This window comes from Otolemur garnettii, unplaced genomic scaffold (assembly GCF_000181295.1).
Source record: "Otolemur garnettii isolate 467f Iridium unplaced genomic scaffold, OtoGar3 scaffold00001, whole genome shotgun sequence".
Taxonomy (NCBI): Eukaryota; Metazoa; Chordata; class Mammalia; order Primates; family Galagidae; genus Otolemur; species Otolemur garnettii.
In genome coordinates this window covers 34,150,231-34,166,862 of record NW_003852396.1, presented here as the reverse complement: position 1 = coordinate 34,166,862, position 16,632 = coordinate 34,150,231, and the positions used below count along the sequence as shown (strand labels likewise).

The 16,632-nt window shown below is 33.8% G+C and overlaps 1 protein-coding gene across 1 annotated transcript; it reads right to left on the bottom strand.

The window, feature by feature from the left end:
- Positions 1–968: 968 nt before the first annotated feature.
- Positions 969–1,928, bottom strand: LOC100941292 (putative olfactory receptor 56B2). Its single transcript, XM_003781464.1, has one exon. The coding sequence runs from the start codon at positions 1,926–1,928 to the stop codon at positions 969–971; it is 960 nt and encodes a 319-aa protein (XP_003781512.1).
- Positions 1,929–16,632: the final 14,704 nt, after the last annotated feature.

Below are 16,632 nucleotides of genomic sequence, written 5' to 3'. Positions count from 1 at the left end.
CTGCACCTTTTAAAGACTCCATGGAGATTGAAGCATCAATCACCTTGGAAATCCTAACTTTAACATCAGCTTTTTGACTTGTCACCTTGCATCTTGATCTGCTATTTCCTTCTGTAGAAATTCGTGGAACATATACTACTGATTATTCTTCATCAGATAAGTCCCAGCTCCAGAACGCCATGACACCAGGGCATGAGGGGCCTTCCATGTCCACCGTCTTCAAAACATGCTTAACTTTTTGGATAATTTCCAGACTTTTATTCTACACCAGATTTCATTTCTAGCAGATTTATACAAGAATTAGAATGTATCCACATCTTTGCCAATATGTGCAACTTTTGTTTTAATAAAAAACTAAACATCATTTTAGAATGAATTGCATCTTATCGTGACTTTGATTTGAATTTGCATTTTGAACAATGACTAATGAGGTTAAGTATTTTTTCATGTATTTGTTGGACATTTGCTTATCTCTGTTTCGAAAAATGACTATTCAAGATTTTTGCCCATTACAAAAATAGGATGCATTAGAAGGCAAAAGCCAAACTGCATAAGTAAATTTTTTCCTATACAAATTTATAACAAATAAAATGAATAAAACTCTCCAATTCGAAGGAAAAAGGATTGACAGAAATACGATCTATTTAATGTTGATGGAACTGATAGGAAAAGGTACAAGGTAAGAGATTAAAAAAAGGTATACTCCATCTGGCTTTTCCCTGGGGCCTTTGATACAATCAGCATCATTGTGTTACAGTTTGAAATACAGATTTTTGGTTCACATCCATAGATTTCAAATATTATGTCCATCTCTTTTTTCCAAAATTCAGCTAAGGCCAGTGATTTCTTCCCATACAAGAAATGTTGTTGCTGCATTTCTCTTTCCCAATTTTTCTGCCATTTACACTGATTGATGAATATAAAGGCTAAATGTGAAGGAATATAACAAATAAAATCATTTCTCTATGTCAGTTGCCCTTGATGCTCATCCTAAGCACCTTGTACAAACCCTGCCTGAGCTCCTTATTCTTGAGGGCATACACCATGGGATTGAGGGCAGGGGGGATGACATTGTGTAACACATTGAGTAGAACTGGGATGAGGGGAACTGTCATTCCTGCACTATGAGTGATGGAAATAACAATGATAACTGTGTAGAAGAAAAGGATGAGGATGAGGTGAGAAGTGCAGGTACTTAAGGCCTTGGATGCTGCTTCTACTGAATTCAACTTCAGCACAGAGTGAAGTATCAAGGCATATGTTAAAATTATCAAACCCAAGTCACCTCCCATGAGGGTCCAAGCCAGAAGGAGCTGGTTAATACTGTTGATTTTCCTGTCATCACAAGATAGGCTGATGACTCCAAGATTAGAGCATAGACAGTGTTCAATGTGATTCTGGGAGCAGTAGTGTCTCTGAGCAGCCAACACAGGCACTGAAATAGGACAAAGACTGTTTCTGAGCATCATGAACACAGTTGCTTTGATCACAAAAGATTCAGTAATTATTGATGCATACCGTAGTGGTCGGCAAATGGCTACATATCTGTCTATAGCCATGCAGACAAAGATACCTGACTCCATGGCCACAAAACAATGTATGGCATACATCTGAGCAAAGCACTCAGGGAGACTGATGGCCTTAGCATCAAACCATAAAATGGCCAAAATCTTAGGCATGATGGTGGTAGCCAGGCCCATGTCCACCACAGCCAGAATGCCCAGGAAATAGTACATAGGCTGGTGTAGTGCTGCCTCTTGAGTGATGATGATCAAGATAAAGATGTTTGCACTCAGAGCTAAGAGGTAGAGCAGAGCCAGGGGCAGGGAGAGCCAGTGCTGCCAGATGTGAATGCCAGGGAATCCCATCAGGATAAACCCAGAGACCTGGAAATTAGAGCTGTTGGAATCTCTGAGATCTTGTAGCATCCTTCACTAAGAAGAAAAATATTCAACATTATTATTCTTAATTATCTCCATAATAATATTTGAAAGGAAATAACCCAGGATTGTGATATTTTAAGTATTCAGTGTCCTAATCATTTTATCCAGCTATCTACATTTGTATGGTATTTACTATGAAATAGGCTCTGTGCTAGGTTGTGCATTCTATGTTAATTCAATTAACCATCCCTAAAACTCTATTATGCTGGCCATAGATGTTTGTATATTCTCATAACTGAAGAATATACCATTAGTGAAAATCAATACTTTTACAAGATCTTCCTTGTTGTAAGTCACGGGCGCCAGAGAAGTTGAAAGTAATCTGATATCACAGCCTGGACTTTTTTTTGTTCACCATTCAGTCTGTCACTTTTATTTAATTCTCATCTACAGCCTGGACTTTTAAGATTGGCTTTGCTAGTAACTTGGTTTCTTTAGACACCCATTATAAAGGTTCATAATAGACATATACAGATAGATAGATAGATAGATAGATAGCCAATTTTGGTACAAGATTATATTATACAGTATACGAAAAAGAACTCTTTATTTCGATGTCTTAATTATTGATGTATTATTTAGTTTCATTAAAATATTTTATAACTATTGGGAGGAAATAGATATACAGAAATGGTAATGGACTGTCTAATTCCATGAAACTATAAGAGAGCTATATAATTTGGAAATTCTATTTTGTAAAATCTCTTGGTTAGGGCTTTTTCCTATTTGGAAATATTTGTAATCTTGGAGCAATCCAGTCAGCCACACTATAATAAACAGCACCAAAGGTAAATATAAAAGAAAAGAAACAAAACAATACATAGATGTACAAGTGAGTTTGTGGTTAATGCTTTCATAGGAGGTATATTATAATTAATATATTTTCTTGATATAATGATTGACATTTTATTGTTAAAACAAAAACATAATATGCTCATTAACAATCATGTGCTATTTATTATTTCTTCCTTTCCATATTTCAAAGAGTAAGAATATAATATAAAGATAAAGAATATATAAAAAATATAGTGGGTTAAAATTATAGACTCTATGTAGGATGGAGTCTTGGCATAAATATCACGGATATTTTCATCTTAGCATACATAATAGAAGTCCATTATACATATTAGGAGCCAAGGTAAATTAATGGGTAATTATTTAGATAACTATATTACCTGCTCTATGCATGCAGTTCAATAACTTCTATGTTTTAATTACTTATTTTTTAACTATTTTTATATTTTATATTGTAACTATTTCTCAAATGTCTGGTAGTCTTTGAGTGCAAATTTAGACTTAATAAGTAGGCTTTCAGAAAGCCGATTCTCACCTCATAGAGATGAGTGAGAATGAAGTGGAAGGATTTACTAAGGGAGCTCTTGTAAAGATCTCTTTGATGTATGGAATCAATGTTTAGTTCTCAGTGTTAACAGGTCTTTTTTTCCCAAGATTTTCAATTATTTCAAACTATATCCTAGAAGAATGTATGACCAGCTGCTACAGGTAGAAGAGTACTGAGAATCTGACACTTAAACATGAATGTTGCATTTAATCTGCCACTGTATAGGATGTCTCATCTTTGGCCTTCATCATACTGATGTATATGCATTCAAATTATTTGTTAAAGTTTTCCCAGAAGAAATTTGAAGATATCAGAAGAGTATATCTAACATTACTTAGATTATTGCATATATCAAATATAGGAACTTGTTCCTTTTTTCAGTTCTAAATACATCCCTGTTTTATCTCTATATATTCACAATGAAGAAAGATCAGATACCACAAAGGCAACTTCTGCTAGAAAGAACAGAGCAACATAGGATGAATATACTATAAGAGTATTCTTTAATGACCTCTTGTGTCATTATAATATCTTAGATTTATACTGGAGTAGGTAAAAATGTATACTACTAGTGACTCATTATTAAGAGGAGAAGACAAATGGGCTTAGGTTGAAGCATGATTTAAATTCTTCCAGATCACTGTTCTCTTCAGTTGCTGTTAACTATCCCATTCCCATCACACTGATGTTTTTAGCTTTGTGATTTTGCTATCCTCTTCTTTTGTTTCCTCAGCCTCATCCCACCATATCTAAATTCAATTATCCCCTTTTCAGGAAGATGCAATGGTCTCTTGGAAGGGATAGAAAGCCATGCTCTAAATTGTTCTAATATGCTGTAGAACAATTATAAAGTGGTAGGCTTTACAGTTAAGGAATGTATTTATTGATAAAGTCAATCTTTTTTGTAATTTTAACATCAAAACATTATACAAATATTCTTATAATTTGAAATCTACCCCAATATCGTACAACCTTTACTATTTGCATATATTTATTACATTTATATTTGCACCATTTACTAAAATAGTGTGTATATTACATAGTAATAAATGTTTTTGAATGAATCAATGAATACATTACTGAATTAATGATTAACATTTCATAACAGACGTAAGAATTATTACACTGCTATCTAAATACTATTTCTTAGAAAACATGACAGAAACCATACGATGGAACAAAACTGTAATGTCTACTTCATGAATTATCAGAAATTATAAATTTCTAAATAAAATTCTCATCATAAAATAGAGAAAATAAAGGAAAACCAAAGAGAATAGGAAAAAAGTAAACTGTCAGGCAAACCAACTATTTGGTTTGGATGGTAAAGGTCAATTATTTTAACTGTATGGTATATTGAACGTATTTTACAGTGACTATTATATATATGTATGTATCCACTTTTTTATACACACACTATAAATATACAATAAAAAGTTGCATAAGGAAAAACATGCACAATATATGTAAAAATAAATTTGGGAAATAGAAAATTACTGCAGAATTTAGCAGGAAATTTGAATGTCAGAGTAGAAATGAAAAAAGATTAATTTTGGCTCAAGATGCTTTAGAGAAACAATAGATGACAGGAATTACATTGTACAATTAAAGCTGATTGTACCAAATGATTTTATGTTCCGTGTTTGACACAGATATTCTTAAGCAAAACAATAGAAAAAAACTGAAATTATCTCCCTCCTATTACTACTATACAGAATAAAACTAAAAAATGAGGAATCTAATTATTATTGCAAAAAAACAAAAAAAAATGAGGAATCTATTTAATCACAACATAGTAACTGATAGTTGGTTTTCTTTTTTTTTCTCTCTCTCTCTTTTCTTTTTTTTTTTTTTTGTAGAGACAGAGTCTCACTCTATCACCCTTGGTAGAGTGCCGTGGCATCACACTGCTCAAAGCAACATCCAAATCCTAGGCTTAGGCGATTCTCTTGCTTCAGCCTCCCGAGTAGCTGTGACCACAGGCACCCGCCACAACGCCTGGCTATGATTTGTTGCAGTTTGGCCAGTGCTGGGTTCAAACTCGCCACCCTAGGTATATAGGGCCAGCACCCTACCCACTGAGCCACAAGCAACAACTATGATTTTTTTTTTAATGATTTTCTTTTCTTTCTTTCTTTCTTTTTTTTTTTTGAGACAGAGCCTCAAGCTGTCACCCTGGGTAGAGTGCCATGACATCATAGCTCATAGCAACCTCTAACTCCTGGGCTTAAGCAATTCTCTTGCCTCAGCCTCCCAAGTAGCAGGGACTATAGGTGCCCTCCACAATGCCCAGCTATTTTTTGGTTGTAGTTGTCATTGTTGTTAGGGAGGCTCAAGCTGGATTCGAACCTACCAGCTCTGGTGTATGTGGCTGGCACCTTAGCCATGTGAGCTACAGGCACCAAGCCTTAAATGATTTTCTTATCATTAATTTTTGATTCTCGATTTTCTGTTTAACAATATTGCCATGGACTTATACCAATAATTACAAGTCTAACAGAGTCCTGCAATTTTATTATGGATATGAGAATATGACTATATGATATAAAAAAATTCCTTTTGTAACAAAATTGTCATTTTCTTTATTTTTGTACTTTGTATACATAACATTTTTCAAATTGCTTTCAAAATGTACTGTTAAATAAATAAACTTCACCAATTCATATATATATAAATAAACATACTTTTTTTTTTATCAAAAAATACTCATATTTTATACACACAAATACATGGAATTGTAGGTACAGGCACGTTAAAAGTTATAGAGTAGAACATTTTTGTGTAAACAACTATAAAAAAATTGTAAATTTCTGTTGATGAGTTTTAAACATACATGCCACAATTATAATAAGAAAATTATAAATTTATCAGAAATTATAAAATTATAATTATAAAAATTATAAATTATATAAGAAAATTATAAATTTCTGTTGATGAATTTTAAACATACATGCTACAGTGACCAGCACACACAAACATATATACTAAAATCAAAGTTATTTTTCCTGAGCATTTTATTTCTTACAATTTTTGTTTTACGTATTCTATGTGCCCTGTTATATTTTAAAATTTTGAGATGTTAAATATATTATTTATATGTGAATTATTAGTTCTTTTCTGTGAACATATACAAAAGTAATAAAGAAACATATATTTGTGCCATGAGGAGAGAATAAAATGAAAACCAACATGACTGATTTATTTTAATTCTATCAATCTTCAAAGCACTACCTACAGTCAACAAACAGGAGAGCCTTAATACTCTAACACAAGCTATAAGGAGATGGAAAATGAAAAAAAAGAAAGTGTTTTCATTAAATGTGATGGTTTCTATACATAACTCAGTGTATTCTTCCAAGATATTAATAGCATTAATGACAATGAGAAAAATAATAAACTTTATAATACTACCCATACGTATTTAAACACATCCGTGCATAATCATAACCATTACTGTCAAAAGAAGCTAGATTTCAAAATGCATTTTTGACAAGTATTTCACTAGTGCATACAAACTGTCATAATTTTTTTAAAAAAATAGGATCATTACTCATATCTTCTCAATTCATTTGGGCAGTTAACACTAATGTATCCACTCACCAGAACCAAGTAGAAAAATAATGGAATAGAATACCCAGAATAATACCCAGAATTAGAGGATAGAAAATATATCTGGGAGATGACTTTTGCAGCAGTCCAAAGAATATATATCCTAAATGTGAGGTTACATCCTCTCTGTATTCATCATGGTTCCTTTCAATAGCCATAATTTTAATTCCTAAAACTGGCTACAATATTACCCAAGAAGTTTAGTTCTCATACTCCAACACATTTACAAGCCTCTCAGTTAAAGATCCAACTGATACCAAAAAATATCGTATTAACCACAAATTATGCAATACTTTTTTCAAAACTAATTTAAAATGCTTTCAATATTATTTAAGTTTACTTTTCTTTAAAGAAACTGGACTCATACTGTGAGTGAGTTTGTACATTGATGTAGTAACACTAAACACAAATATCACTAGTTGGAAAGAACAACCTTCATAAAATCTGTTGTCTATTCTCACCTCAAACCCCATGAAAAATAAGTTTGTTTCCTTCTCCTGAATCTTTACAACCTGTGTACATCTTGCTGTATGCCAGTAGGCTCATCCAAGTAGGTTTACTGTCTCAACGGGACAGAACACAATTATACCAAAGTCACTCTGGGAGTGAAGCAAGTAACTTAGGGTCTCATTCTGAGGAACAAGGAGAGGGAAGGTGAGAGGCAGTAGTGTTTTAAGCAAGATTAAGAAGTATTTTCTAGCTATTTCTTCTTGTCATGTGGTGATTCATATTGACTTTCAGCCTTTCCAAAATTATTATTTATTTAGAGATAATATAGGCATCTGTAATCATCATGAAAAGTGGCACTGAATTGAAACCTGAAATTTGGGGAAATAAACACCTTTCATGAATCTAATGTCTTATAATGCCTCTGCCTTTATACTGGGTAGACAAAATCAAGCTTCTATTACCGATGATAGTTGGTATACATTCAGAGACTCCATACACTTTCTCCAAGCCTTTCTCCAATTTACCTGCTGCTAACAAAAACAACAATAATATTGTCTATATCCCTCCCTCCTTTATATGCCCTTTAATACCTAATTGCTGGACGTCAATACAGTGAGCTGAGTGCAGTTTGGTCTCAGTGGTCAGGATCTTGATGAAAAAAACTACAGAATCTTACAATATATGTGCATGCACAGACCTCATTGTCTAAATCCCTTGATACCTTTTCTGTTGAAAGGAACTTTAAGAAAATGGTGTGTTATCTATCCCGAGGTGATATTTAAATTATTCAGAATCAAAAGTGATGGTGTGAGAATCAAGACAACTCCATGAGAGCAGGAAAAAGAGTAGAAGCTTTTCATCAGACCACCTATGTGATGATAAATCAATAAATGAATAATTTCATATACATTTATCTGCGCATGTGTTTGTATACATAGAAGGGAATGAGAATAAAGTCATTTTTAATGAAAATTATGATTTTAATGTTTTTTAATTAAATCATAGCTGTGTACATCAATGTAATCATGGGGTACAATGTGCCGGTTTTATATACAATTTGAAATATTTTCATTAAACTTGTTAACATAGCCTTCACCACATTTTCTTAGTTATTGTGTTAAGTTAGTTATTTATATTCTAACCTTAGTAAATTTAACATGTGCCTTTGTAAAATGCACCATAGGTGTGGTTCCACCAATTACCCTCCCTCCACCCATCCCCTCTCTCTCCTCCTCTCCCCTCCCTCTCCCCTTCTTCTTGAGCTATAATTGGGTTATAGCTTTCATAAGAAAGCTATAAATTGGTTTCCTAGTAGGGCTGAGTACATTGGATACTTCTTCTTCCATTCTTGAAATATTTTGCTAAGAAGAATATGGAGTTCCAGCTCTATCCATGTAACATGAAACAGGTAAAGTCTCCATCTTTTTTAAGGCTGCATAATATCCCATGGTGTACATATACCACAATTTATTAATATATTCATGGGTCAATGGGCATGGGCACTTGGGCATCTTCCATGACTTAGAAATTATAAACTGGGCTGCAATAAACATTCTGGTGCAAATAAAGTGATTTTTGGTCTTCTGGATATATACCTAGTAGAGGAATTAATTGCAGGATCAAATGGCAGGTCTATTTTTAGAGCCCTAAGTGATCTCCAAACGTATTAGTTTGCATTCCCACCGGCAGTGCAGAAGTGTTTCCTTTTCTTCACATCCATGCCAACATCTCTGGTTTGGGATTTTGTGGTGTGGGCTAATCTTACTGGAGTTAGATGATATCTCAAAGTAGTTTTGATTTGCATTTCTCTGATGATTAAGGATGATGAGCATTTTTTCATATATCTGTAGGCCGTATGCCTATCTTCTTCAGAGAAATTTCTCTTCAACTCCCTTGCCCACCCTGACATGGGATAACTTGTTCTTTTCTTGTTAATACATTTGAGATATCTGTGGATTCTGGTTATTAAAGCTTTGTCAGAGACATAACCTGCAAATATCTTCTCCCATTCTGAGGGCTGTCTGCTTCCTTTACTTACTGTGTTCTTGGCTATACAGAAGATTTTTAGTTTGATCAGATCCCAGTTAATGTATTTTTGGTGTTGCTTCAATTGCCCAGGCGGGCCTCCTCATAAAATATTCACTGAGGCCAGTTTCTTCAATTGTTTTTCATGCATTTTCTTCTAGTATTTTCATAGTTTCATGTCTTAAGTTTAAATCTTTTATCCAGTGTGAGTCTATGTTAGTTAATGGTGAAAGGTGTGGGTCCAGTTTCAGTCTTCTTCAGGTCACCTGGTAATTCACACAGCACAATTTGTTGAATAGTGAATCTTTCCCCAAATTTATATTTTTAATAGGCTTAAGATCAAATGATGATTAGTGTCTGGGTTCACCTCATGGTCTTCAATTCTGTTCCATACATCTACCTCTCTATTTTTGTGCCAGTACCATGATGTTTTGATCACTATTGATTTATAGTATAGTCTAAAGTCTGGAAGTGTGATTCTTCCTGATTTGTTTTTATTTCTGAGTAATGTATCGGCTATTCAAGGTTTTTTCTGTTTCCATATAAAATGAAGTGCTAATTTTTCCATGTCTTTAAAATATGACATAAGTGCTTTAATAGGGATCACATTAAATCTGTAGATTGCTTTAGGTAGTATAGACATTTTAACAATGTTGATTCTTCCCAGCCATGAGGATGGTATGTTTTTCCATTTGTTAACATCTTCACCTATTTCTTTTCTTGGAGTTTCATAGTTCTCTTTATAGAGATCTTTCACATCCTTTGTTAGGTAAACTCCCAAGTATTTCATCTTCTTTGGCACTACTGTGAACAGAATAGAGTCCTTTACTCTTTATTCAGCTTGACTATTGTTGGTATATATAAAGGCTACTGAATGATGAGTGTTGATTTTGTAACCTGAGACACTGCTGTATTCTTTGATCACTTCTAAGAGTTTTGTAGTTGAATCCCTGGTGTTTTCCAGATATACAATCATATCATCTGTGAAGAGTGAAAGTTTGATCTCTTCTGAACTGAAAGTTTGATCTCTTCTGACCCTATGACCCTATATGGATACCCCTGATCACCTTTTCTTGCCTAAGTCTTACCAATGACTAAGATTTCCATTACAATGTTAAAAAGCACTGGGGACAATGGGCAACCTTGTCTGGTTCCTGATCTGAGTGGAAATGATTCAATTTAACTTCATTCATTATAAAATTGGCTGTGGGTTTGCTGTAGATGGCCTCCATCAGTTTAAGAAATATCCCTTCTATACCAATTTTCTTAAGTGCTCTGGTCAAGAAAGGATGCTGGATATTATCAAAAGCTTTTTCTGCATCAATTGAGAGAATCATATGGTCTTTGTTTTTTAATTTGTTTATGTGATGTATTATATTTATGAATTTATGTATATTGAACCATCCCTGGGACCTTGGGATGAAACCCACCTGGTCGTGATGTTTAATTTATTTTATGAGTTGTTTGCTAGAATCTTATTGAATATTTTTGCACCAGTATTCATTAGAGATATCGGTCTATAATTTTCTTTTCTTTTGGGGTCTTTTCCTGGTTTGGGGATCAGGGTGATATTTGCTTCATAGAATGTGTTGGGAAGTATTCCTTCTTTTTCTATGTTTTAGAAAAAGTTAAGTGATATAGGTACTAGTTCCTCTTTATTTATTTGTTTGTATTTCGGATTAATATGGGTACAAACAACTATGATGTTTGGCCTTGTTAAGTGAGGTCCCTGTTGTAGTTGTGTTCCACATCCAGGAGGTCTACCATATACCTTTATATTGTGTCCATTAGTTGGAAGCACACTAATCCCCCTCCCTCTTCCCACTCTCCCCAACTTTAAAAATTAAATTGAGATTTTCACTCATATATATTTTTTCATTCATTTGATACTTTACTAAAGATAATGCTTTCAAACTCTATTCAGGTTAATATAAAAGATGGAAAGTCTTATCTTTTTATGGCTGAATAATATTTCATGCTATATGTATACCATAGTTTATTAAGTCATTTATGGGTTGACAGGCACTTGAGTTATTTCCATATCTTGACTATTGTAAATTGATCTGCAATAAACAATATAGTACAAATATTCTTATGAGAAAATGATATTTTTTGCTTTTGGGTAGATATGTACTAATGAGATTACAGAGTCAAATGGGAGGTCTAATTTGAGTTTTTTGAGTATACTGTATACTTCTTTCCAAAGAGATTGTATTAGTGTGCAGTCCCACCAACAATGTAAAAGTATTTTCTTCTCTCCTTATCTGCACCAGCATCCGCAGCTTTAGAACTTTGTGATGTAGTCTATTCTTACTGGGGTTAGTTGATCTCTCAGGGTGATTTTGACTTGCATTTTTCTGATGATTAGAAATACTGAGCATTTTTTCATATGTTTGTTGGTCATTTGTCTGTCTTCTTCAGAGAAGGTTCAGTTCAGTCTCTTGCCCAATGTGTATATTTTTATTAATTGGAAAATAGAACTTAGTTTGGAAATAAATAGAATCTTAAATTCCATAATGTAAGTTAAATTATGACATGCCTTTTAACATACACTTGTTATATATGTTTTTGGCAAAAAGATTGAGTAACACCATTTTAAAACCTAAATTCTACCATTTTTCAACTGACATTATTCTGAGTCCCACCCTTTGGACAATGTCCTTTAATTTTAGCAAAGTTATTTAACATTATTTTTATTTATTTATTTTTGAGACAGAGTCTCACTATGCCACCCTTGGTAGAGCACCATGGCGTCACAGCTCACAGCAACCTCAAACTCTTAGGCTTAAGTGGTTCTCTCCCCTCAGCCTCCCAAGTAGCTGGGACTACACGTGCCCACCACAACGTCTGGCTATTTTTTGTTGCCTTGGTGTCATTGTAGCTTAGCTGGCCCAGGCCAAGCTCAAACCTGCTACCTTTGGCATATGTGGCTGGTGCTATAACCATTGTGCTATGAGCACCAAGCCATAACATTATTTTTATTGACATAAAAATTCCATAACATGTGCAGTGCCTGTATCTCAGAGGAGTAGGGCACCAGCCCCATATATGGAAGGTGGCAGGTTTAAACCTGGCCCTGGCCAAAAACTGAAAAAAAAAAAAAAAAAATTCCATAACGTTAAATGACCATGTAGAGTTTAGTGTAACCATCATTACTACCTAATCCCAAAATATTCAAAAAGAATGTTATCTCAAAAAGAAACTCTATAACATTAGTTAGTTTCTAATTATTGCCTGAGTCCCCATCACCTGAGAAAAACTAATTTACTTTATCTTTTTATAGACTTAACCTATCCTCAATATTCATTTTTAAGGAAACACATACTAGGTAACTTTTATGTCTAGTTTTCTTCACCAAGTTCAGTTATTTTAGAGTTCATTTCTGTTACAAATTATACCAGTAATTTTTTTTGGTTGGTTGGTTTGTTTAAGGCTTATTTTTTTAATCCAGTTTTACTTCTTTTTTATACATTTTCTTTTCTTTCTCTCTTCTTGTTCATTACTTTTCTCATCCATCCCAATAAGCCATTTCAACATCCAAACTCTGAGACAAGGTAATATACATTGAAGGAGGCAGTGAGTAAAAAGAGTAGGGAAAGGAAGTGAAAAAAGAAGAAAACACACACGGGGAGGAACCCACACAAAAATTCTGCCTACATAAAGAAAAAACCAAACACAGCAACCCCCCAGGAAACCATAAGGCAGCTACCACAGAGGATTCCACCTATGAAGAATTAATGTAAATACAGAAAGGGAATTTAAAATGTAGATGGTTACGTCAATAAAGGAAATTAAGAAAGTGGAAAAACACAACCAAAAAATGGATGAAAGATTTGAAGTATATAGAAAGGATATGGCAGAAGACTCAATCAGGGAATTTAAAGATACAATAGAAAGTATCAACAACAGCTTAGCCCATAAAGAAATAATCTCAGAGCTATAGGATAAAGCTCTACTAACCTAAGTAGTTAATAGGCAGAAAAGAAGAGAGTGAGAGAGAGCAGGACATTTTTTTCAGAGAATTATCAGACTTCATGAAGCATTCAAATATACAAATAATTGGTATCCTTGAAAGAGAAGAAAAACAAAGGAATTCCTCCCAAAGGAATGGAAGCCCTGTTGGGTGATATCATAAATTAAAATTTGTCAGGTTTCCTAAAGATTCTGAAACACTCCTTTAAGAGGCATATCAAAACCTGAATCCTCTCAATACAAATAGAGCATCTCCAAGACACATCGTAAAGAACCTATCCAAAGTCAAAGTCAAAACAAAAGAGGAAATTCTGTAAGCAGACAGGAGTAAGCACCAACTGACCTATAGGGGTAGCTCCATCAAGATGACAGCAGACTTTTCAGCTGAAACTTACCAAACCAGAAGAGAACGGTCATTTACCTTTAACCTTCTTAAACAAAATAATTTTCAGCTGAGAATTATGGATCCTGATAAACTAAGCTTCAAAATTGATGGAGATATCAAACCTTTTACAGATATGCAAACATTGATGAAATTTGCCACAACGAGACCAGCGCTATAGGAAATACAACCTATTCTCCACACTGATCATCACAATTGCCCACCAGGAAAATAAACACCCAGAAACTAAAGTACAAAATTGAGCTTCCACAATGGCATAAAGGATAAAACTAAGGAATGGACTTCCACAAAATAAGATGAATAAAACTCTGCCATGCTTATCAATTCATTGCATATGTGTTAATGGCTTGAATTTATAGTGTATTTTTTTAAAAAAGAATTTTTAAATTTTAATGTGCTTCAATCCCTAGAAAATTTGGATCTAAATTTAGACTCATCCATAGCAAAAAATGGCCCGTGTAAAGAGAAAAATGATGTTTTCTTTCTCTCTGTCTCAAAGTCTCTCTCTTTAACACAGATACACATAAACACACACAGAGAGGGACTAGATAATACACATGTAGCTCAATAATACAGGAAATACTTCTCATGGAATTCAAATCTCTGAATCAAGAAAACCTATTCCACTCCCTCCATGGCTTCCATTATAAGCTATCCTGCATCCTTGCATGATATTATACACTTATGGCTTGATGTTGGTCTAAATGAAATGGTATTCCTTAAAATGGAAGAATACTCTTGGTTTCCTTACTCAAGACTCTACAGTTGTATAGAATAATTTCTCTTCAGTTTAAATCTTAATGAATATTTTGGCTCCTTTTTCTTGATTTTCTTTTTTATGAAGGAAAATATGGGCTACTTTGGAAATCCATGGTCTACATTCCTTATCTCTTTTCATAATATTTTCTCTTCATTTCCTTTATGCATTGACATTTTTATTAAGTGACTCTTTCATCAGTTGTAGATAATTCATTTCTGCTAGATTATAATTTTTTTCTGGAACCACATGCCATCTCTATTTCATTTCACCGAACTTCCCATTTTTTCTTGGTAATTCTTAGATATTAAAAATGTCATATATGTACCTTTATTCACAATGTCAAACATGTATTTTCTTAAATTGTCTAAGTATCCCAAAATATATTGTTTCTAAGGAAAGTGACTTTGTGATTCCATAAGACATTGGGTTTTTCCCTATATCAAAATTTAATGCAACAAAATATATTCATGTTTGTATGGAAAGTCAGACTAATAAGGAAAGTATTTCACATTATTTTCAACCCAGTTTGGAAACTTATGGACCTTACTCTTTATATCTAATGGAAAGGTTTGTGACAGCATACAATATGTAAAGATTTTCTATCATCTGTATGCTTCTACACCAAATTAATTTTCATATTTCAAGAGATATTTTATGAAATATCTCAGCTAGTTAATGACACATGTTGAGCATGAATCCCCTGGGAAGCAGCCTGAATCAGATTAAAATGTATGACAGTAATAGGCTAAGCCTTATTTTTGTTGCTCATTGATCTTGAGATCATGAAAAAGAGAACAAAAGTTATATGGTAGGGTTTTCACTAGGATAAAAATTTCATATCAGCCTCATGCCTTACATGTTTATTTCTGATCTGCTAATGATCTCACCTGTTCTGGCTGCCTCCATTCTTGTATAGCTGTAATTGTAGAAGCACAAGCAAGAGTCAGGATAGTGGAGGTGCTGGTTATGTAAATAAACCTGGTGAATTGGTTAGGGTCTTTGCAAAAAAACAAAAGGTATGCACAAATAATGAGTCTCGAGATAACTTAATAAAGTAGCTATTACCTGAGTAGTAGGTAACTCCTATGTTACACAAAATTGATATTTAAAAAAAGATAGATGCAGGTCATGGATGCCTGCATCCTATATCAAAATGCCCTTATCACCTTCTTGGCCTAAAAGGGAAGGAGAAGAAAAACATTTCACTGACTAACCTTAAGAGATATAGCAACAACAGTTGAACTGACTGAGAAGTATCAGAACCCTGATGACAAAGCAGGTTGGAAGCAGAATAATATATCGTGCAAATTATATCTCCTTTGTGCTATAATCTTCTGTCGGTGCATCTCATTGGTTTAGTGCCACTGAATGCCCCAAATCAAAGAATCTTGACAGAAAATTAAGACCAGTCCTCCTCTGAGGCATAGAGCAGTACAGAAAGGGCAGAGAGCACATGTAGGGAGGCAAATGGAACAGGCAACAGATTGTGTAGGTATATGTGCCTTTGGGGTTCCATTTGTCCAAGTTGAGTCATTTCCTCATATGCCGCTGAAAACCCCATTTCAGTCCGGTTTGACTTTGCATGTCTGTAGTGTTTACCGTCCCAGCCTCTACATTCTATATCACTGGAGTGATGGTTGTTTAGACAAACTGGCATTACTCCCATGTTACAGCCAACAACGTGAAGCATCACTTGTAATTCATGACCCAATCACTTATTTATTTGATTAAATAGGTGTACATGTGCATATATGTGTTTGTCATTATAGTCATCTTTATTTTAAAGGATAGATATAAATACAAATAATTAATTCTGGTTTTTATTCTTATAATTTGTTTGATTAAAAGAATACTTCATTGGGATAAAAATTTCATGTCAGCTTCATGCCTTACAGGTTTATTTCTTATCTGCTAAAGATCTCCTTATCTGCTCAAGTTGCCTACATTTGTATATCCATAGTATTTATATACTTATTTAGCCCTGATCAATACTTTGGCATTTCTGTGAATGTTTTTTGTTTCCTTTTCCATTCAGAAGTATTCACAATTTTGTACATTTGAATATGAAAATGAATCTCAAAGGCATAAATTTACTTCTACATCCTCTTCGAAATTCTACTATTCCATT